This window comes from Anabrus simplex, chromosome 11, assembly GCF_040414725.1.
Source record: "Anabrus simplex isolate iqAnaSimp1 chromosome 11, ASM4041472v1, whole genome shotgun sequence".
In the NCBI taxonomy this organism is placed as follows: Eukaryota; Metazoa; Arthropoda; class Insecta; order Orthoptera; family Tettigoniidae; genus Anabrus; species Anabrus simplex.
In genome coordinates, this window is record NC_090275.1 from 85,579,446 (window position 1) to 85,605,078 (window position 25,633).

At 40.4% G+C, this 25,633-nt stretch overlaps 1 protein-coding gene across 1 annotated transcript in view; it reads left to right on the top strand.

The window, feature by feature from the left end:
• LOC136883438 (fatty acid synthase) overlaps window positions 1-25,633 on the top strand; it is a 560,183-nt gene that overhangs the window by 426,232 nt on the left and 108,318 nt on the right. Inside the window, exon 29 of the mRNA XM_067155718.2 lies at window positions 10,250-10,497. Within this exon, the coding sequence (XP_067011819.2) occupies window positions 10,250-10,497 (248 nt within the window). The remainder of the gene's footprint in view (window positions 1-10,249; window positions 10,498-25,633) is intronic.

Below are 25,633 nucleotides of genomic sequence, written 5' to 3' on the forward strand. Positions count from 1 at the left end.
GTGATGATGTCAGGATTGTCACTTAAATAAAGAAGATAGATTCAACAACGATGCTCGTGAGAATATCAGCGATAGATATCATCATAGAAAATTATCGTTACAGAAACGCACATAACGCAGGTCAAATATAAACGTACCCATTTATGGTTCATGAGTCACAACATTATTATTACTTAAAATCAGTGGCTATCGACTAACACGTGCTCTACCTGAAGAAATTATGTTCAACAACACACATTCTTCACATGAGACTCAATAAATGGATTCACAAGTCCAACACATAATAACTGATCCATTCCCAAGTCCATAAATGCAATAAATAATCCGTCAAGATTCGGCCGTTTTCCAGGCTCACATTTATCCTACTAGAGCACATATTAATATTTCACACACAAGAATAAACTATATTTACACTCATGACCCTTAATTTCTTATTTAACACGTGATGGAATTTTATTATTATTATTATTATTATTATTATTATTATTATTATTATTATTATTATTATTATTATTATTATTATTAAATGTGCGAGATCACAAATCCGCGTAAGCTAAGGTTCGATAAATTACTGGATGACACTAACATACCTGAAATCCACATAGAGAAAAATAATAATGTATAGGAAAAATTCGACATGATAAATGTGCCGACAATCTGCCCCACATGGCTTCCAACAAAAATAAATTATAAATTATTTCAGAATTAAATTATTATTATCGACGAGGACAATGATTTTAAATCACTCCTATACTATTGAATGGGACAGCTAGAATAAATGTAGAAGACACTCACACATCACTAGCTATCTAATAGGAACCAATAATCATTCACACCCAATTAACAACTACCTTACACCAAGGAAAGAAGAAAGAAAATATCAAACTACAGCAAGACTAGAAGAAAATTACATCAAATGAATAAGGAAGCATTATCTCTACAAAGATGAATAGATAAATATTATAAATTTGTACTTAAATGATTGATGAGACTGGATTTCTGCCGATGACCCAGAACATGTGGTAGGTCATCCACCACCGGTCGTCATCTCCTCCATGTCGGAGATTGCCTTACATTTTAGTACACCATTGTAGCTGCGATAATTAACATGGAATAGTAGTAGGCTTCCTCTTCCTGATGTGGTGGCATCTTGAATTATCTCGATCAGCACACAGTAGTTCCTCTTCTTTCTTCACAAGTAGTAGGAGCTGAAACTGACGAATAAGTTTTAAGATGTGCCCTGTACACACACACACACACGATGAATTATATTGTTGAATTATACGTAACTTTGCCCGTAAAATCTGCTAAACTCGTAGATCTAGGATGGACAATGAATCTGTTCTGCCGAGTGATCGAACCCAAGAGTGTCTGCGACATGAATGTCAGCGTAGAATTCCCAAGACAATCATCCAAGAAAGAGTTAAAATCAAGAGAACCGTTTCTTCTGGAAACACTGGTATTTAATCATCTTAAGATGAGGGTGTGTCGCCGTAGTAGTCTGTGATTGGTCAGTGACTTGCACTTGATAGGCTGTTACATTTCATTAGAGTACTGTCAGGTGTGACGTGGCCTTGCTCGTTATCGATCGGACGACCTTGGCTTCTCCCAGTGGGTCACGTGAGGACAGCTGGCAGCCTGACACAAAAAATCCATAGCTCACCCTCTCGCTTGGAAAATCCGGTTTCGTGCCAGAGCACTGCTCTCTGTAACACGGAGTTGGGAAATTTCCGCCCGTGCTAATAAAATGATAATCTTACACTCGTAGATATTACAAATACTTCTTATATGCCAAATTTGAAGGGGACAATAACTACGTGAATAAGAGAAAGAAATGGGGGGAAAATAGATTTATTAACTATAGGCATTAATATTATTCACATTACATACACAACAAAATCACAAAAAGAAACACACATAAAGCCAACTGGCCATCAAAAACAAATAAATATGCACTGTGCACATTATGGATTACATTTACATTGAGGCAAGATATATTACAAAGTGGGTCACGGCCTGAATTAAATAAAACACATGATGTTAGAGTTACTTGGGATGAATACATTACAAATTCCGATCAACGCAAACTTCATTCTCATGTCCTAATCTCATTGGGAACTGCACGTTAAAATGTCTTCAAATACCCCCAGTAGTAAGTTAATCACACTAGTAGTTGATCTAATATTTACATATATACAACATTAATAAGAGAAATAAAGTCATAATCAAGTCTAGAACATTGCTTCTCTAACTTATATCTAGCACAGACTCGAAAGTAAGGCTGTCGGTACACAAATTGAATGGCACAGAAGCCACCAACCAATCATTAGCTTTTGAGCTAATTAAGAGCGAAGTTGCACAACGCAGATAACGTTGACACATGCAAACAAAGATATAAATAAAATACAAATACCAGCCACATAAATCGAACATAAAAAATAGCAAAGAAAATCCAGAAAATGGCTGACAGAAAAATGCATGCAAATGAGATGACTTGTATGGGAACATGTAAATAAAACACAAAAATGTATACACTTCTTCTTATCATGGTTTATTGGAATCACATCAATAAAATATAGGCGCAGGGTTGTCTCTCCAAATAACACGCGGAGGCGTGTCTCTGACATCACTCTCCTTGTCCTCAGAACAGCTGTGACCTACTTAAACGTCTCCCTAGTGGACAATGGAATGTAGGGATACGGACCGAGCGAACTCAACTCTGTAGGCGACCTTCACAATAACACGGAGTTGGCTGGTTCATTCACTACACTCAAGGGGGCTAACGTTACCATGCGGGACTTTCACTTCTGGAGACCTGTTTCCTTTCTCAAACTTTGCAGTCAAACTACTGCTAATTCATAAAATAACCCGCGGTCTCAATTCTCAATAACATACAGTTTCACGTTGATTAGGCCTTCAGCCTCTTTCATATGAATATACGCAGCATCATACATAACTCTAAGACCAATTCAGGCCATTCACTTGGCAGTACGCGGGTTTGTATCTTCCCTCTAGTCATAAATATGGGCACATCTAGCCTCCTCTAAATAACGCAGTCTTGCTGCCCTTTAATTATTTATATCTATCCAGGCTCCTCAAGCCTTCTTCTAACCAGCCCTAGGGTTCGAAACCAACTTGTAGCTCAACTTGTAGGATTCCAGCAACATATAGCAGATATCTTGGATTCAAGAGGTCAAATGGACTGTATCGCGATTGACTTGTCTAAAGCATTTGATAGGGTGGATCATGGGATACTCCTGGCAAAAATGAGTGCAATTGGACTAGACAAAAGAGTGACTGAATGGGTTGCTATATTTCTAGAAAATAGATCTCAGAGAATTGGAGTAGGTGAAGCTTTATCAGACCCTGTAATAATTAAGAGGGGAATTCCTCAAGGCAGTATTATCGGACCTTTATGTTTTCTTATATATATAAATGATATGAGTAAAGGAGTGGAATCAGAGGTAAGGCTTTTTGCAGATGATGTTATTCTCTATAGAGTAATAAATAAGTTAATAGATTGTGAGCAACTGCAACGTGTTCTCGAAAATGTTGTGAGATGGACAGCAGGCAATGGTATGTTGATAAACAGGGTTAAAAGTCAGGTGGTGAGTTTCACAAATAGGAAAAGTCCTCTCAGTTTTAATTACTGCGTTGATGGGGTGAAAGTTCCTTTTGAGGATCATTGTAAGTATCTAGGTGTTAATATAAGGAAAGATCTTCATTGGGATAATCACATAAATGAGATTGTAAATAAAGGGTACAGATGTCTGCACATGGTTATGAGGGTGTTTAGGGGTTGTAGTAAGGATGTAAAGGAGAGGGCATATAAGTCTCTGGTAGGACCCCAACCAGAGTATGGTTCCAGTGTATGGGACCCTCACCAGGATTACCTGATTCAAGAACTGGAAAAATCCACAAAGAAAAGCAGCTCGTTTTGTTCTGGGTGATTTCCGACAAAAGAGTAGCGTTACAAAAATGTTGCAAAGTTTGGGCTGGGTAGAATTGAGAGAAAGAAGGAGAGCTGCTCGACTAAGTGGTATGTCTCAAGTATTAGAATAGTTACTTGTAAGGGGTATGTTCCGAGCTGTCAATGGAGAGAAGGCGTAGAATGACATTAGTAGACGAATAAGTTTGAGTGACGTTTATAAAAGTAGGAAAGATCATAATATGAAGATAATGTTGGAATTCAAGAGGACAAACTGGGGCAAATATTCATTTATAGGAAGGGGAGTTAGGGATTGGAATAACTTACCAAGGGAGATGTTCAATAAATTTCCAAATTCTTTGAAATCATTTAGGAAAAGGCTAGGAAAACAACAGATAAGGAATCTGCCACTTGGGCGACTGCCCTAAATGCAGATCAGCATTGATTGATTGATTGATATTGATTGATTGATCACCTTATAAATTTGTGCTCATTTGGCTTCCTATACATCAGATTCCTTAGTTCGTTCTTCCCGTATAGCTTGCCTTCATTGCATAATAAAAAGACTCTAACTAGACACCGTCAAGAGTTTCCTTGGGCTCTGCTTCATAATTTCACCTGAAAAACCCATGCATTACAAAAAATAATAAAATGTGCACTACTGTTGTAATCATATAATCCTATACGAATTGTAATGGCGTGCAGCCTATAAAACATAATCACACACAAAAGGAATACACTGAAAAAGAAATATACACACTCCTATATCTAATCTAACATTCCCTTATTCCCATCTAACTAACTTAAAATAATAAGAAGATAAACTCGAACATGCAAACAGCTCTGGACAACATTTACTGTAGTTTACGAGAAATAAACACAATTCAGTGCCAGCTGGCTGACATTAAACATTAAATCTGCTATATACAAATGATCTTTACTAGCGTGAAACTACTATCACAGGCATGCTTAATATTTGGACATGAAGAACTTAGCTTGTGTCGACCTCAACATTCGTGATATAGAAGTTGATTCCCATAGGGAACCTGAAATATTTGTCCTGAGTGAGTAAATTTATAATACCAATATAAATGGTCTGTTATTGGACATTATACATTTTCCAGCTAACTCATTCCTGGTTGCCAGCGTTTCGCTCCCATGTGCTAAGTTGGGCTCATCAGTTGGTACATAGCACACCCACCAAGGAGCATGGTTAGTGCATACCGTGGAGGCCACTGCGTAGGCTACTTGGAGCCACCCGCAGTGCCAATGCGCTATGAGAATTATTTGTCCCGCGTGATAGGGGTTCCCTATGGGAATCAACTTCTATATAATCTGATGGCCAAGCAGGCATAAGTTTCTGGTAATGAGACAAAGTCTCTCATAGTGCATTGGCACTGCTTGTGATTCCAAGTAGCCTACGCAGTGGCCTCCTCGGTATGCACTAACCATGCGTCTTGGTGGATGTGCTCTGTACCAACTGATGAGCCCAATTTAGCACGTGGGGGCGAAATGCTGGCAACCAGGAATGAGTTAGCTGGAAAATAAATAATGTCCAATAACAGACCATTTATATTGGTATTCTCAGGATTCGTGGCACTCACATGGCCGCAATAATCTAAGCGACTTAGGCCATGACCACGACAATCTCCAGGATGCTAGTAGTCACTCTGTCGACCCTCGGTGATGTCTCTATTGTCCTGGGTATGTGGAACTCCTGAAATACAGATGGTGTTAGGTATTTCCTCTTTACCGCTAGTAGTACACGTGTACAAAGATTCCGCCCTTAATGCTTGGCCGTCAGTTTGCTACAGCCTGTGCATGAATTTTAGTCCGATTTGCGCACCATTAAATTAAGTGACACAAGGTGCGGGCACAGTCAGTTCTTGTCATAGCAATATATCATTACACATATGGACATCACGTGACCACGAAACACGAACCATTGCGGTCGACAGGTATTCACTGAAATTAATTAGTCTGCAGGATTTTATCTGTTAGTAATTAATACCGTTCATACCGTCTTTTAAAGAGTTCGATATCTTACGCACCAACTCGCACCTTGGTCTCACCTGAATAATCGTCACAGGTAGAAGTTACTATCATAATTCAGTTAAACTGATATTACACCCGAATCGGAATAATTTACACAGCATAGGCATTGTGCAGAAAAATCACAATCACAAATAATACTTTTGCTAATATAGCAACTGGCTTAGTTCAGAAATCATCAGAACAAAGCATCATTAGCAAAACACAGTGTCAGTGAGAGAACAAGTAACAACGATGTACAGCACAGGAATGCATAAGCTCTCCCCTCTCCTTGTTCTTATCAAGACTCACTCACTTCCATTTGAATCCGGGGAGTCCCCTTTAGTGAATAGGGTGTCGGTTCAAGTGCAGCTTAAGTTTAAACAGCAAGCTGTTGAGAGTGTGAAATCTTTATATCAACTTTAAGTAAACAACATTTACACATACAGGCATTAGTAAAATCATGTCTGTCATTCTGGACATATCAGAACTGTGGAATATTGGCGCGATAACGGATTTCTCTCATATTATCTTACTGGTTCAGTCCTGCAGTTTACAAAGTTGGTTGTCCTGATATCATTGTTCGGTGGCTCTCAGGCACCTCATACTCCTCCTACAAGCTTGTGATTAGCTGAGTTTGAAACTTGCGGAACAAAGAGCGATGCACCGGCTCTCCCCAGTGTCTTCGTTCAAATTTCAAATGATCGTTGATACAAGCTAGGTACCGGCTGGTCTCTTGCATTAGCGCGGTCCAGTATCCAACCGTCTTCTGACTCCCACACAATGCTAAGTTATGAAATAAGCCCACAGTGTTATGGAATATTAAAATTATATACCTGAAGCATATAACGATATGGTTCAATCCCTTCGAGTTTGACACATGAACTAGCAGGAGAACCTTTCTTTATCGAAGAACTTCAACTGGATCACCAACTACCATCCACAAGACAGTACAATGTGTTACTACAAGAACTACTAGCGAAAAAGAAGGAGATCCAAATTGATATCTACTCCACAACGGCCATGACGTAAACAGAATGGAAAGGCACTGCCTATGAACTAAGACAAACAGTGGCCCATTTTGCGGCGCACGGTTTTCACCATAGGATTTGTGAAACAGAGGTGCTCCATGTGCCCACACCAGAGTGCATTTGTAAATTATGTAAAAAGACATGTGATAAATATCACACTCTTGTGTGTTCTAAGAGGTTGTCATCAATAACACAATTAATTATGTAAGTAGTTTTATGTAATGTACATTGTGCTTACTTATCCTTAATAATAATAACATTGTAATAGCTCTCATCCAACTTCAGATGCAAAGAAAGCGCACTTTCTCAAACTCAGGCGTAAATGTCGGGGGCAAATAAGAGAGATAAAGAACAACTGATGGCTGCAGAAAGCTGAACTGCAAAGTATGTCTGATGCCTGAGAGCTGCATAACTTCTATGCAGGAATAAAAGTGTTATATGGCCCAACTTGTTCCTCCTCCAGAATACTCAAAGCTGCTGATAATGCTACCACTGTTACTGATAGTCGAGAAATCTTAGAGCATTGCAGAGAATATTTCTCTATTCTTTTCAATCGGGGTTCAAATGCAGTTGAAGACTTTCTCAGTGATATGCCTCTACATCCTCAACAACAATGGATGGCTCTCCCACTAATATTCAAGGAATTCAGTACTGCACTCAGTAAACTGGAACCTGGCAAGGCTCCTGGCCCAGGTAACATTCATCTGGAATTGATTCAAAGTGGAGACCTACCTCAAAAGAGCAGACTTCATACACTTATCCTCTTAGTATGGAAATCCTGCGAAATACCTGGTGACCTTAAAAATGCCACTATCATTACTCTTTGTAAAACAGATTATTGTAGTGTTTGTGGCAACTACGAGGGTATATCATTGCTATCTGTAGCAGGTAAAATTCTTGCTAGAATTTTGTTTGATCGCGTGCAGATTATATCCGAGAGGATCCTACCTGGGCTGCAGTGCGGTTTTCAAACATCCAGAGGTACAACAGATATGATCTTCTGTGCAAGGGAAATCCAGGAAAAATGCAGAGAGCAGCAGACTTCTTTGTACCTAGTGTTCGATGACCTGGAAAAGGCTTTTGACTCAGTCCCAAGACCAGCTATGTGGACAGTACTGAAACACTTTGGCTGTCCACAGCATTTTGTAGATCTGGTCAAGGCTCTTCATGATGACATGTCCAGGCAAATCACTCATTAAAATATTATCTCTGATCCACTTCCCATCACTCATGGATTGAAACAGAGATGTGTGCTTGGTCTAACACTCTTCATGGCACAAGACAAAGATAATTCAAATGAAAGCAGTGATCAAGTTCACTGTGTGGTAGGCCTACTGCTCAACTGACAGAGACAAATGACTGGCCATTAAGTTCTTTTGTATTCATATTGCATAATATGATACCATTATCCCTTTTCCATTCGGGGTTGAGTATAAAGTGAGACGAATCTTCGTAGCAAGTTTTTACGACCGGATGCCCTTCCTTGTGTCAACCTCATCAGAGGAGTTAAATGAGATGAAACGAATGATGTGATATAAAAGTAACTAAAACTGACTATATTTACTTTATATGTAGGTCTAAAAATCATGTGTTCACCATTTATTGTCTTTTTAAATTTAGAAATACTGCCTTCCAACAAAAATAGCTAGTAAAACTCAGAATGCATTCAAAGGTTCATTAAATAATAGTGTAGAATGTTTACATGTACAATTTATAGCTCTTAATAGTCCAGAAATCCTGTGTTCACTGCACAGAATTTGAGGTTATTGCATATTGGACCCCCCTTACATTTTTTGGCTGTAAATATGGGGGGGAAAGGGGGGGGGTCTAATACACGAGTAAATATGGTAATTGGTCCACCTTAGGCAATACAAGTGTGTTATAAGAGAAATTTAAGAAAAATCACACAGTTGGTACATGTTTCAGACCCATTAACAATTTTATGTCATCCTTACTTGACTTCATGCTTCCTACACTGTCATTTTCGCTACCTAGTCCACCCTGTTTCCCTGAGTTTACCTCCCTTTAACTCTTATAAATAAACTTATATGTCCTATCATCATTGTCTTTATCATCATCATCATCATCATCATCATCATCATCATCATCATTTTCAGCTCCAGTTTCCTGTGTATGGTATACAAGCATTCACCACTTCTTCCTACCATCATACATTCTTGGACATCATCTCTTGTGAATCCCTTTTCCTCCAACTGCAGTTTCACTGTCTATCCAGTGTAAGCTCGTTGAAGGCTAAGGGGAAACGGATGTAAAATAATTGGGATTGATGAATTCTAATATATACTTCCCACATTAAAGTTCCAGTTCTACCAGAGAGGAAGCAAAAAGTTACTTCATTATCCAGGGGAAATTGGGGTAACAGATTGCCCGCAATCCATTTCTAGACTCACTGGTAAGCTAGAACAGAATGGACAGTTATGCAGTTTCATAATTGTAGGCCTTAATTATTAGTTAAGAATTAATAATAAATGAAGTTGAGAATGAATGTAGAATTTACTATTCATCAAAGCAGCTGTTGAAAATGATGTCCATCGTTCTTGATACAAATGTTGCATCAATGTAAAAAAAATCCTGAACGCTCGTATTTCCACCTCTAAAATTTTGCGTATCATACACCTGATTTTATTTTTCAGGATATGTGGACTGTTCTTATACAGTTTCTGTTTTAAAATTCCTCACAAATAAAGAAAACAAGCATTTAACATGGAAAAGATGTAGAGATTTGCAAATAGTTCTGCCACATGATTTCTTCTTGTGGAAGTTTAGCTAACACAAATATCATTCAACAAGTGTAGGAATGCAACACTTATAACTTGCACTCAACGAGAACTCCATTCGTAAGCTAAACATTAATTGCATATCTTACCGCTAGCCATGTTTCCTGTGCTGTCTGACTGCACACTTTATCCCCACCACTTGGGAATGAAGCAACCATCTCCCTAGTCCACCTGCATGGGAGCATCGGCTAAAGTACCGGTAACTTTTCGCTACCTCCTGCTAGGTACCTACTAGGTTATATTACTGATTGATTACTGCACATTTCTTCTGAATTACTGAATGAGAAAGCAAAGAGTAAACAATATATTGTAAAAGGAAATTTTTGATGGAATTTTCATGACAATTTTGTAATGTGGTATCACAGTGAATGTGAGTGGATCGTTACCTGCTAAAGTAACAGGTATCACTAAAAGCTTTCATTGGAATTGGTACAATGACATATTAAATTTGTGTCTTTCAGGAGGTTTGGGTGGATTTGGACTGGAGCTAGCAGACTGGCTGGTATGTCGAGGAGCAAAAAACCTTGTGCTAACCTCACGAAAGGGCATTGTAAATGGATATCAAAGTTCTCGTGTCTGCCTCTGGAAGAAGTATGGAGTCAACATTGTTATCTCCAAACAAGACATATCTACTTATGATGGTGTCAAGCAATTGATAAATGAGGCTAATAAACTGGCCCCTGTTGGAGGAATCTTCAACTTAGCTGTGGTGAGTATTACTCTTTTCATCAGTGAATTTTACATCATAAACCAAAATTCCTCATGTTTATTCTAAGTTTCCTTTGTAATTATCTCAAAAATCTCATCATCAAAGAAAAGATAAAAATACTCCAATGGATCAGTATCTCGATCAAAATATGATGGTAATATAATCCCCCCACTAAATATTATATATTGGAATCCAAGTTGAATGGTCAGATCAAAATTACTCACATCAGTCCAGCCAGTGCTGGGTGCACGTGCACTGTCGTCTGTATGATCACTTGTGCCGCCCTTGCGTTCACTGCTGCTGCCGGAAGAAATCTCGAGAGATTGACCTTCAGTGTCACTAAATGACAATTCCGACACTTTGCTGCCATTTCCATTAACTATCTCATCACTTGTGAATAGTTTTCTTTTAACTGGTTTGCCTAAAATACAGGGGGGAAAAAATGGAAAATGTGAAACACAATATTCTGCAATTGCGCATGGTCAAGGAATTCTGCTTATAACACATGATGGCGGCTAGAGTAGACACGCGCAGGCTTAGTGCTGCTGCAGTTTGTGTTGTTTGTGTGGTATTAATCAGAGTTGTTGCGCTTTACGGTTCTCTGCACGGGCCTATTCGAGTTAAGGAATCGGTGTGTGCAAGTGAAAAAGTGAGTTCTCCTTTTGCATGGCTACTAGCAGAGAGAAACTACTACATTCCGGCGTTCTCTCTGACTGGATGCGCCATTTTCCAGACTTATAGGCGCCTCCCTACTAGCTCTGAGCCGAACAAGCCTAGGCCTGGTCGCTCAGCGATTAGGGGCTTGCTTTGCCTCCTACTACTGGCTGGAGATGTTCACTTAAACCCCGGTCCCACCACTTGTGAAATGAAAACAGACATAAATATCTATTGTCAGAATGTGCAAAGCCTAAACAATAAGCTGTCTGATTGTGAACTATCCCTGCCAGACTTAAGAGAAGTTGACGTGATCGGACTTACTGAAACATGGCTCTCGTGGGCTAGTGACAGTGAACTACCACTCAGTGCTAATTACAGCATATTCCGTCGTGATCGGGCTACTCTAGGTGGTGGAGTGATGTTAGCAGTGAACAGTGCGTTACCGTGTAAACGGAGGACAGATCTCGAACGGAACTGTGAGTTAGTGTGGGTGGAGCTACTCTTTCCTCGACGCCCTGTACTTGTGGGATGTTACTACAGACCACCAAACAGCCCATTCTGTGACCTTGAACAGTGCCTGGACTCAGTCATTGCAGCTCTCCCTCATGGTGAAGTAATTTTAATGGGCGACTTTAACCTGTCTATAAAGTGGTCTTCTCCAACTACAGGACTGTCAGCTAACAACTGTGACACATACTTTATAGACAGTTTTATTAATGGCCTCGGACTGAAACAGTTTAATATGTACCCAACCCGTGGACCCAACACCCTGGACTTCATACTCTCCTCATTAGAACTTAAAACAATAACCCCAGGCAGAAACCTTTTCCTGTGCGACCACCAGTCTCTCGATGCTACATTCCTTCTTCCCCACCCCTCCTCAAAGCCTCACAGCAGGACATCCTACCGCCCTACCTACATCTGGCGACGTGCCGACTGGCCTGCAATGTGTCGTGCCCTGGAATGCCTTCCCTGGAGTCTGCTCGAAATAGCTGACATCGAATCGGCTCTTGACCTGCTGTACGACTGGCTGCAAGCTGCAATTAAAGACTTCGTACCTGCACAACGGGCTACTACCAGCAAACATCAACACTGGATATCACATGAGACCAGACTGATACTGTTTAATAAAAAGAGAGCTTGGCGCCTGTGGAAAGACTTCCCTAACCCACACACTCACAATACTTTTGTTAAAATCCGCCGCCACGCGAGGTTTATGGTCAGAAGAGACTACAAAACACACGTAGACACTGTCACTGAAAATGTCCGCAGCAATCCCAAGCGCTACTGGAGTCTCATCAACACACGAAGAAGGACGGAGCGGATTCCTGTCAGCGTGAACCACAACGATGCAACAGCAGACGGCGCCGATCGCAATGAACTGTTCAACAGGTATTTCTTCTCCAACTTCTCCCCTCCCTTACAAAACCAACCGCTCCCACCCATTGGTACAGCCTCAAACAGAACCCTATCAAGCATAACTACCACACCAAGTGAATTATTTAATTTATTTTCCGGGTTGAACCGTGTTGTACTTGTACGCATATCACGTACCGTTTGCCGACGTTTCGAATACATTGCAGTATTCATTGTCAAGGCGACTGAAATACCCCTAATACCAATATAAATGGTCCGTTATTGGACATTATAAATTTTCCAGCTAACTCATTTCCGTATGCCAGCGTTTCGCCCTCGTGTGCTAGGCTGGGCTCATCAGTTGGTACCTAGCACACCTACCAAGACGCTGGTTAGTGCATACCGTGGAGGCCACTGCGTAGGCTAATTGTAGCCACCGGCAGTGCCAATGCACTATGAGACACTTCGTCTCATTATCAAAAATTGATGCCTGCTTAGCCATCAGATGATATAAATGTTGATTCCCCTAGGGAATCTGAAATATTTGTTCCGAATGAGTAAATTTATAATACCAATATAAATGGTCCGTTATTGGACATTATAAAATTTTCCAGCTAACTCATTTCCGTATGCCAGCGTTTCGCCCTCGTGTGCTAGGCTGGGCTCATCAGTTGGTACCTAGCACACCTACCAAGACGCTGGCTAGTGCATACCGTGGAGGCCACTGCGTAGGCTAATTGTAGCCACCGGCAGTGCCAATGCACTATGAGACACTTCGTCTCATTATCAAAAATTGATGCCTGCTTAGCCATCAGATGATATAAATGTTGATTCCCCTAGGGAATCTGAAATATTTGTTCCGAATGAGTAAATTTATAATACCAATATAAATGGTCCGTTATTGGACATTATAAATTTTCCAGCTAACTCATTTCCGTATGCCAGCGTTTCGCCCTCGTGTGCTAGGCTGGGCTCATCAGTTGGTACCTAGCACACCTACCAAGACGCTGGCTAGTGCATACCGTGGAGGCCACTGCGTAGGCTAATTGTAGCCACCGGCAGTGCCAATGCACTATGAGACACTTCGTCTCATTATCAAAAATTGATGCCTGCTTAGCCATCAGATGATATAAATGTTGATTCCCCTAGGGAATATGAAATATTTGTTCCGAATGAGTAAATTTATAATACCAATATAAATGGTCCGTTATTGGACATTATAAATTTTCCAGCTAACTCATTTCCGTATGCCAGCGTTTCGCCCTCGTGTGCTAGGCTGGGCTCATCAGTTGGTACCTAGCACACCTACCAAGACGCTGGCTAGTGCATACCGTGGAGGCCACTGCGTAGGCTAATTGTAGCCACCGGCAGTGCCAATGCACTATGAGACACTTCGTCTCATTATCAAAAATTGATGCCTGCTTAGCCATCAGATGATATAAATGTTGATTCCCCTAGGGAATCTGAAATATTTGTTCCGAATGAGTAAATTTATAATACCAATATAAATGGTCCGTTATTGGACATTATAAATTTTCCAGCTAACTCATTTCCGTATGCCAGCGTTTCGCCCTCGTGTGCTAGGCTGGGCTCATCACTTGGTACCTAGCACACCTACCAAGACGCTGGCTAGTGCATACCGTGGAGGCCACTGCGTAGGCTAATTGTAGCCACCGGCAGTGCCAATGCACTATGCAAGGTACCAACTGATGAGCCCAGCCTAGCACACGAGGGCGAAACGCTGGCATACGGAAATGAGTTAGCTGGAAAATTTATAATGTCCAATAACGGACCATTTATATTGGTATTATAAATTTACTCATTCGGAACAAATATTTCAGATTCCCTAGGGGAATCAACATTTATATCATCTGATGGCTAAGCAGGCATCAATTTTTGATAATGAGACGAAGTGTCTCATAGTGCATTGGCACTGCCGGTGGCTACAATTAGCCTACGCAGTGGCCTCCACGGTATGCACTAGCCAGCGTCTTGGTAGGTGTGCTAGGTACCAACTGATGAGCCCAGCCTAGCACACGAGGGCGAAACGCTGGCATACGGAAATGAGTTAGCTGGAAAATTTATAATGTCCAATAACGGACCATTTATATTGGTATTATAAATTTACTCATTCGGAACAAATATTTCAGATTCCCTAGGGGAATCAACATTTATATCATCTGATGGCTAAGCAGGCATCAATTTTTGATAATGAGACGAAGTGTCTCATAGTGCATTGGCACTGCCGGTGGCTACAATTAGCCTACGCAGTGGCCTCCACGGTATGCACTAGCCAGCGTCTTGGTAGGTGTGCTAGGTACCAACTGATGAGCCCAGCCTAGCACACGAGGGCGAAACGCTGGCATACGGAAATGAGTTAGCTGGAAAATTTATAATGTCCAATAACGGACCATTTATATTGGTATTATAAATTTACTCATTCGGAACAAATATTTCAGATTCCCTAGGGGAATCAACATTTATATCATCTGATGGCTAAGCAGGCATCAATTTTTGATAATGAGACGAAGTGTCTCATAGTGCATTGGCACTGCCGGTGGCTACAATTAGCCTACGCAGTGGCCTCCACGGTATGCACTAGCCAGCGTCTTGGTAGGTGTGCTAGGTACCAACTGATGAGCCCAGCCTAGCACACGAGGGCGAAACGCTGGCATACGGAAATGAGTTAGCTGGAAAATTTATAATGTCCAATAACGGACCATTTATATTGGTATTATAAATTTACTCATTCGGAACAAATATTTCAGATTCCCTAGGGGAATCAACATTTATATCATCTGATGGCTAAGCAGGCATCAATTTTTGATAATGAGACGAAGTGTCTCATAGTGCATTGGCACTGCCGGTGGCTACAATTAGCCTACGCAGTGGCCTCCACGGTATGCACTAGCCAGCGTCTTGGTAGGTGTGCTAGGTACCAACTGATGAGCCCAGCCTAGCACACGAGGGCGAAACGCTGGCATACGGAAATGAGTTAGCTGGAAAATTTATAATGTCCAATAACGGACCATTTATATTGGTATTATAAATTTACTCATTCGGAACAAATATTTCAGATTCCCTAGGGGAATCAACATTTATATCACATGAAATACCCCTACTCGATCCGAGGTAATCAGTCTCCCAGGCAGAGTTACACTACTAGAGTGGCCTTGATCTTGGCCTTTTATATCCTAGCCTATCTGGCTGGCGTAAGCCCTGGCTGTCTCGCGAGGCTTCTGGAAAGTTTATGTCACAGCCAGGTAGTGGGGGCTTGCCCGCGCTGTTATGTAATGGGGTTGCGGCCCGTGTGTTTATGTTGTGGTCTGTATGTCTTAAGCTATGAATGATGGGCATCCAAGAATTACTGATTTTGTATCCTTCTTCGAAATTTATGTTATTCGGATGTTTCTTGATTTCGATAGCCTCGCGGATTTTTCTTTCCAGATTCCAAGGGATAGCTGCTAGGATCTTGGTCTTGTCAAATGATATTCCGTGCCTAGTTTCGTAGGAGTGCTTGGCTACTGCTGAAATATCTGTGTTTTGGTTCTTGGTGTGACGGATATGTTCTTTTAGGCGGGTGGAGATCAGACGTTTTGTCTCACCTACATAACAAGCTCCGCAGCTACATTCAATGTGATACACTCCAGGGGCCTGTAATTCTATTGTGTCCGCAGGAGAAAACAACGGGAAAGAAGAACTGACCCGCCAGAAAACAGCGATACTGCCATACATTAAAAACACTACAGACAGGATCGGCAAGATACTGGACAAATACAACATAAAAACTATCTATAAACCTCACCGTAAGCTAGCCCGTTATCTACCACCAGTAAAAGACACAATAGAATTACAGGCCCCTGGAGTGTATCACATTGAATGTAGCTGCGGAGCTTGTTATGTAGGTGAGACAAAACGTCTGATCTCCACCCGCCTAAAAGAACATATCCGTCACACCAAGAACCAAAACACAGATATTTCAGCAGTAGCCAAGCACTCCTACGAAACTAGGCACGGAATATCATTTGACAAGACCAAGATCCTAGCAGCTATCCCTTGGAATCTGGAAAGAAAAATCCGCGAGGCTATCGAAATCAAGAAACATCCGAATAACATAAATTTCGAAGAAGGATACAAAATCAGTAATTCTTGGATGCCCATCATTCATAGCTTAAGACATACAGACCACAACATAAACACACGGGCCGCAACCCCATTACATAACAGCGCGGGCAAGCCCCCACTACCTGGCTGTGACATAAACTTTCCAGAAGCCTCGCGAGACAGCCAGGGCTTACGCCAGCCAGATAGGCTAGGATATAAAAGGCCAAGATCAAGGCCACTCTAGTAGTGTAACTCTGCCTGGGAGACTGATTACCTCGGATCGAGTAGGGGTATTTCAGTCGCCTTGACAATGAATACTGCAATGTATTCGAAACGTCGGCAAACGGTACGTGATATGCGTACAAGTACAACACGGTTCAACCCGGAAAATAAATTAAATAATTCTTCACACCGTGGAAGCTTCACTTCTAAGACACACCAAGTGAAGTTCATAACCTTCTTCAAACTCTTCGTATCAACAAAGCTACCGGTGCCGACACTATAGGTCCTCTTTTTCTAAAAAATACTGCCAGTACTCTTTGCGTCCCTCTATCTAAATTATTTAACAGATGTTTTGCCGCGGGCTATTTTCCTAATACCTGGAAACAGGCAAATATTGTTCCACTTCTCAAATCAGGCAACAAATTTAATGTTTCATCTTACCGACCAATTTCTATTCTCCCCACACTATCCTTTATCTTTGAAAAAATTATACACCAGCGTCTCCTCGCATTCACGTTGCCGTATATCTCAACCAAGCAGCATGGTTTTCTACCAGGTGGCTCTTGTCTAACAAACCTAGCCACTCTGCATAGCTTTGCATCACACGCCATTGCAGCTAAATCGCAGCTGGATATCTGCTACGTAGACATTTCGAAAGCTTTCGATTCTGTAGACCATACTCTGTTGCTCCATAAACTCTCCGAACGATTTAATATACATGGCAGTCTTCTGACCCTTCTTTCTGGCTTCCTACATAACCGTTGGCAGAGAGTGGTAATATCAGGCACTTCATCCTCATGGTTACCAGTCACGTCCGGTGTCCCACAAGGCAGTACTCTTGGCCCCTTGCTGTTTTCTTTGTTTATGGACGATCTGCCGTCCGAACTCAACGAAACAGCCAATACCCTACTCTTTGCTGACGACTGCAAGATATTTAGGGAGATCAGGAATCCAGGAGATGCAGCTCTGCTACAGTCCTCACTTAATGCCCTCTCGAACTGGTGCCGTACTTGGAAACTTATCCCCAATCCACAAAAATGCAGCCACATGACCATAACACTACGTAAATCTCCTCTACCGACATCATATTACCTACTCGACAAGCCCATCACAGTAGTTACGCAACAGCGTGACCTAGGTGTAATATTTGATACAAAATTACAATTTAAGACCCACATACTGTAGAAACATATACAACCAAGGCCATGAAAATACTAGGCATTCTCTATCGCTTCACAGAAATTTCTGACCCCATTGCTCTTCGTCACTTCTTCCTCACGATCATTCAACCTCTCTTAAACTACTGCTCTCCTATTTGGACAACAGCCTCCCCCTCCAATATTAAGCAGTTAGACAGAGCAGTGTCCTTCTTTGCTGCAATTGTAAGGAACAGAAACCCCAAGCTCAGAAATCTGTCTACGCAGCAGGTATTAATGGCAATTAATATGTCACCGCTGCACATCAGGCGACAGGTAGCTGACCTGAGTTTCCTCCACGGGATCTTAAATGGGCATTACCGCTCGGAACATCTTGTCTCACTCTTCTCTCTCCGCGTTCCTTCCCGCTCCACCCGAACCAAAGACCTTCTCCACATTCCCCACACTCAGCACTCAATACTTCAACGATCTTTCCTAATCCGCCTCCCGACACTCTTTAACAATATTAACAGGAGACAAGAACTCGATATAGCATCGAATAAAAGTGTATTCGAGAGGTGTGTAAATAGCCTCTTAAAGATAAGTTGATGTGAAGGGATTATACCGCCATCTTGACCCACGACGACTTGGCTATGAATATGGACATTCTTATGGTTTTCGATTTGGACAGTTGTTATTAGTAGGCTGTGTACCTGATCTTGTTATATTTTGTTATGTGTGTTATATTTTATTATGAAAGTTTACGTTGGTTAAATAGTCTGTTGGCAGTGCAAGTGAAATTTGCTCAGTGTAGCTGTATCTTGTGCTTTGTGAATAAATAAATAAATAAATAAATAAATAAATAAACATATAGAAATGTGCCTTATGTAATCATAATGCCACCATCCAGTTTTTAAATGTTTTAAAGTGCAGCTTATGTCATCTATTGACTATTCATATTGTCACGGGTGTAGAATGTATTGGAAGTGGAATGTCCTTATAGGAAATTTTATTTGTAAACCTTGTCAAGTAGTACGTACTGTATGATCTGAAGTGTGGTAATATGTTGTATTTGTATTCCATGTAACGGCCTAACCTGTACAGTGTAATATTTTGATAACATATGGTATTTGTAAATAGTAGATTTCGGTTCTATATTTACTGGAAATATCCAGAAACTTGTTACATGAATTTTTGAACAGGGTGTGTTGCCTTTTATTGATTATGTATTCTAGAAAGTATGTTCTGACTGTTCTGGAAATGGAAGATTCGTGATCTTGCGTATTCGAGAACATTATTTAAAGTTAGCGACTGAAGTAGGAGTTGTAATTGGTGAATCTGGGTGGCGATAGGTGGGCCCCTGCTTTCTGATTGGCTACTCCAAGGCCAGGGTTTCCCTTATAAAGAGAGCGAGGCAGCATTTCGTTTTGACTTGGTCGGTCTGTGATCTGTGAGCCGTCTGTCTGGTTGACCGAAGTTTTGACGTCGCCTCGCTACTGGGATGGGCCATTTAGGGGTAAGCACTCTTGATTTCCGTTCTAGCTTAAATTTCCTGTAATGTTCGCTTGCTTTTCATAAAGGAGTCTGCCTTAACCTCACCTAGATTCGCCACATAATTATTTATGATGCCTTAGCTTTTCAGCTGGGCTTGCCTGTTTTTTTTTCAAGGCATTCCCCGTTCCTTGTTTTGCTAAATATGTAAATTGTAGTCTAATATATTTACCTTGGGGTTTTGCCTCGGGTAGTTCCGTGTCATTTGATGTACGCTAGAGTTTTTGGAAAAGTATGTTTAACTTCGCCGGCTCCGTGGTGTAGGGGTAGCGTGCCTGCCTCTTACCCGGAGGCCCCAGGTTCGATTCCCGGCCAGGTCAGGGATTTTTACTTGGACCTGAGGGCTAGTTCAAGGTCCATTCAGCCTACGTGATTAGAATTGAGGAGCTATCTGATGGTGAGATGGCGGCCCCGGTCTAGAAAGCCAAGAATAATGGCTGAGAGGATTTGCCGTGCTGAGCAGCGGTCGCTTGGTAGGCCAAGGCCCTTCAAGGGCTGTAGTGCCATGGGGTTTGGTTCAGTTTGGATGTTTAACTTCACTGTAAATTGTAATAGCGTATTACGTTTCTTCTAACTTACTAAATTGCATTGTGCTACTGGATTTGTAACTAGATGTATTGTTTGTTTGAAACTTTGAACTTATAGGAAGCTATTGCCAAAGAATGTGTATTAATAATTGGTGTGTCTCAGCAGAACATGCAGGTTGTATTTTACTATCGTTATGTGTCAGTACCTTCCGCGTGGCGGATTTTGTTCGGAATTCATTTGCAAATTCCTTTGGTAAATAATATTTTTGAAAATTACGGATCCCGGTTGATTATTTCTGAAACTTCAACCTAAGCCGTATCCATGCCCTTGGTTGGCTCTCAGCTCCTTCCCACCTTCCTGGTTTATTGTCATCTAGTTGGCCCTACTGAGATTTACTAATGTTGTTATTTGCGGAGATCCGCGTACGTTCAGCTGATCTTTCACTGAGTGTGTAGTGGTTTTTGATACTGTGTAATTGCACTTAATTTCCTTCTTTTACTGTTTTAGTGTTTTGTTTAGTGTAACCACTGTAGTAACGGTAACACATATAACTGTTTGAACTCAGAGAGCCGGGAACATTTTGAAGTACAGTGAAACCTCGGAATGCGAGTAACTTGGTCTACGAGTGTTTTACAAAATGAGCAAACATTTTAAATAAATTGTAACTTGATAAGCGAGTGAGGTTCCGCAATACGAGCGTCACGTGTGCCTACGATTTCTCCTCCCCTCTACCTTTGTTGAATGGATGAACAAGGTCTTTGGTCCTGTAGTGAAGAAATACCTTTCAGAAAATAATCAGCCGCTCAAAGTCTTGCTGGTTATGGACAATGCTCCTGCTCATCCTCCAGGCTTTGAGGCCTTAAGGACGGCTTACTGGAGGAATTCAAGTTCGTTAAGGGTAAGTTCCTTCCTCCCAACACTATTCCAGCCTAAGGATCAGCAAGTTATTTCGAACTTCAAGAAGCTATGCAGCAAAGCACTATTTCAGCGATGCTTCGAAGTGACCAAAAAAATAAACCTTACCCTCCGTGAGTTTGGGAGAAATCATTTCCTCATCGTGAACTGCCTGAAGATCATTGATGAAGCCGGGGATGGAGTCACCAAGAGAACTGCACTTCCGCTTGGGGAAAGCTGTGGCCTGACTGTGTTTTTGGATGTGACTTTGAGGGGATTGTTGGTGAGAGTGAGCCGCCGATTGTTGATGAAATTGTGTCCTGAGGGAAGACTATTGGACTGGAGGTGAATGACGTGTACATTCAAGAGCAGGTGGAAGAACATAGCCAGGAACTCACCACCAACGAACTGATGGACCTGCATCGCGAACAACAGAAGGATGTTATAGAGGAGATCTCGTCCGGGGAAGAGGAGGAGGAAAAGTCAATGGAATCTTTCACTTAAACTGAGATTCGGGAGAAGTGCAAAATGTGGGAAACGGTGCAAAATTTTGTAGAGAAACACCACCCGAATAAGGCTGTAGCAGTGCGAGCGATGAACCAGTTCAATGACAATGCAATGTGACATTTTCGTGAAATCCTCAAAAACAGGCAGAAGCATCAGTAATTGGACAGGTTCCTCATTAAAGTTGCACGAAAAGAAAACAATTCCAGTGAGCCAACAAATAGTAGCGATTCCGTTCATGAAATTCGTGCTACACAGTTACTTTTCTCATATCATCTCTCGTCTCCCTCACACCAACAATGATTCTATGGTAAGGTAAAGCGCACTTTAATTTGTTTTACGTTATATTTTGTTTTAGAAATGGTATGCGAATAAATATTTTTGTGTTGTGGACGAATCATCCACGTTTCAATTGTTTCTTATGGGAAAACTTGCTTTGATATATGAGCGCTTTGGATTACAAGCATATTGCCAGAACGAATTATGCTCGCAATCCAAGGTTCCACTGTATTGTGTAAGCCCATATATGGGATTCCGCGTGCAAGGATACAGGCAGGTAACCCATATATGGGTTTTCGCCCGGGTAAGGTTAATGAAACGCTCTCCTTACGTTGACTGAAAGAGAGGTTATAACTTAAAAGTATAGCTGAGAACTTTATATTCTAGAAACATGTCAAATATTTCTCTAAATATTTACTAAAATTACCTAAATTTTAACATGGACTTGAGGGTGTTTTGAGGATCTGCGAAAATAAGCACTGCAGGGAAAAACACAGATTTAGTAAGATAGGGTGATCTTTGGTGCTCCATATACTGTCATTGAATTCAAAACGTATCTACAAGCACAATATTATCACTCCAAATAAATGATAAACTAACTCCTAGCAACTGTACAGTATACGATAATTTTGTGTTCAAAATCCAACATTACCAGCTTTGAGCTTTTGTTGCATTTCTGTTGCTTTTGCATAGCTGACCAGATTTTTTTTTCTTTGTAGCAAAACAAATAGTGCACTCAACCAGAATATGCTAAAATGTTATTGTCGTCATCATCATCATCATCATCATCATCATCGTCATCATTTATCACGACCATCAGCCACTGGCCAGATCTGCTTAGAACATAAGTCTCTCCATCATCTTCTGCCATCCCACCATCTCTCTGCCGTTACTTTGGTTCAGTCCTGCATTATGTCCTTCAGCTGCTCCTCCACTCCTTTCAGCCATTTGTCTTTCAGTCTTTCTTGTGGTCTCCTGCTTTCCCCTTCAGTCTCATGCATCTTCCAGGGTATCATTCTCTTCATGTATCCATACCACCTACACTTTGATTCCTCTATCCTATCCAGCAATGATTCCACTTGAACTATTTCTCTAAGTTCCCTTTTCTTATCTTATCCATTTTTGTTACTCCTATTCTACTTCTCAAAAATTCCATCTCAGTGGCCTCGATCCCACTCGATCCCTCTCCTCATTACCCAAGATTCTGATCCAGATGTCAGTATTTGGTCATATATAGTACATCTGGTGTATCATATTGTTGTTTTGGAGGACATCCGTACACCACACCAAACTTCTAACAGTTTTGAGAAATGTTTCTGTTTGTTTCCTCCACTCACTTATTTCGTTGTCATGTCTTACATTTTCTTGTATTAAGCTCCCTCAGTACTTGAAGCTTTCCACCTTTTCTTCTTCTTGTCTGTTTCACCCTCTTTGGGGTATGATAGATCTATCAATGGTTAGTGAGTCGTGTTTTCCTGTCCTCCCAGTACTTTTTCATCATTTCAGATCTTGCCTTCCTCTCTTCTTCAGAAATTCTGTATAGTCGTTTGGGCTTCACCCTGTCCTGAAACCTCTTTATTTTATCTTTGGTTATTTTCTTCACAGATCCATTTACAAGCATCTCTTCTGTAATTTGGAATTCTCGTAGGTCCTTCTCAGTTTCCTTAAACCAGTTTGGCTTGGTTTTCTTATTACCTCCATTCAAAAAATAAAATATCATTAGAAAAGGTTATACTACCAGATCACAATGAAGTGTTGAAAGCCATCGATTCACTTAAAAATGACAAAGCTTCAGGGGAGAATCAACTAACTGCAGAAATATGGAAGAATGCTAATACACAAACCATTCAGAATTTACATAAATACCTCATAGACATTTGGAATACTGAAAAAATGCCCGAAGAGTGGAATATGGCGATAATACACCCTTTACATAAAAAAGGTGATAGATCATATCCCAACAATTATCGGGGGATATCATTGCTGGATATCACTTACAAAATTTTTTCAAAGTTATTATACATGAGAATTCAAGAACAACTTGACTGTGAACTTGGAGAATACCAAGGAGGCTTTCGTCCGGGAGAAGTTGTCCAGATCAAATTATCACTTTAAAGTGGATTATGAAGCATCATAGGGTTAGAAACAAAAAGTTAGTTATCACTTTTATTGATTTTAAAAAGGCGTATGATAGTATCCATCATGAGTCATTAATGAATATCCTAAAAGAATTTGGTTTTCATCCAAAACTTATTCGCCTTATTGGAATTACCCTTAAGAACACTAATTCTAAAGTCAGATTTAGAAATGAACTCTCAAAGCCATTTGACACTAATACTGGACTTCGGCAGGGAGATGGACTCTCACCATTATTTCATTGTGTGTTGGAAAAAATCATGCGGGAATGGAATAAGATGTGTCAACCTAACATCAAGATTGGCAGAAAAATAAGACTCAATAGTTTAGCATTCGCTGATGATCTTGCACTACTTGCTAATGATAGGGAAGAAGCTAAATTGCAAATAGAAGAACTTGATAACATAGCAAGAAAAGTTGGATTGCATATTTCGTATGAAAAAACAGAAATAATGCCAACCTTCCCTGTTCAATCAATCAATCAATCAATCAATCAATCAATCAATCAATCAATCAATCAATACTAATCTGCATTTAGGGCAGTCGCCCAGGTGGCAGATTCCCTATCTGTTGATTTCCTAGTCTTTTCCTAAATGATTTCAAAGAAATTGGAAATTTATTGAACGTCTCCCTTACAGCATCAACCATTACCTTAATCAATACCAAACAGATTAAAATTGTGAATAAGTTTAAATATCTTGGTGAAATTATAACTTGGAACTCCAATGAAAAATCATCAATAGAAAGCAGAACATTTAAGTTAAAAAAGCACAACGAATTACATGGCCAACGTACAAGAAAAAAATCTCTTTTAATAAATGCTAAACTTCAACATTAGTGTTCCGTTATTAAATCTGAAGCAACTTATGCATGTGAAACACTGTTTAAATTGAACACCAAAGCAACACCTGATACACTGCAAAAGGTTGACAGAAGGATACTCAGAACAATCATTAATAAAAAACATCAGTGGATGGACAATGGAGATTATTGCCTAATGCAGTGGTTTATAGGGAAAGCGAATCTATAATAGATACAATGAGAAAAAGAAGAATTGCCTTTTTCTGTCATCTTTCTAGATTAAATGACAATAGGATAATAAAACAACTATTTAATTACTTTTGGAAAAGTAAAACAAAAAATAATTGGTTTAAAGAAGTTCAGAATGATTTAGAAGAGCTGAATGTTACAATGAAGCAAATTGAAAATAGGGGTAAAAAAGGATTCTCAAGAATAAACAAATAAGATTGTCATTAAAAACTGTACAACACAAACAATATGTCATATCTAATGAAGAAAGGGCAGCCAGGTCAGCCAGAATGAATAGGTTTTGGGAAAGGAAGAAGATGATGTAAGCTAAATCAGTTAATTCTTTGTTAACATAAATGTATTTGGGTTTGATTTAAGTGCTCCAATGTGGGTGTAAACTATGTGAATAAATAAAATGTGTAATAGACAAATGAACAATGCTGGCCAAAAGTTTCTGGGCAAGCATTGAACTGTTAAACATTGAGCTGAGATTAAAAGAAAACAACATACCAATGCAAGGAATTGACAAATATATATTCTAAAACCAATATTTTACAATAAAACTACCTTTCTATATTACATCTGAGGAAGAAATAGACAATATGTACACATTTACTCCCACAGATCACCAGAACACATCAAACTCTCTTCTCAGCAAAGAAACCCCACTTTGCTGCAAGTACACTTTTAACGATTCTCGGCATTCTCAGAACAAGTTTTCCTAACACTGATTCAGGTAC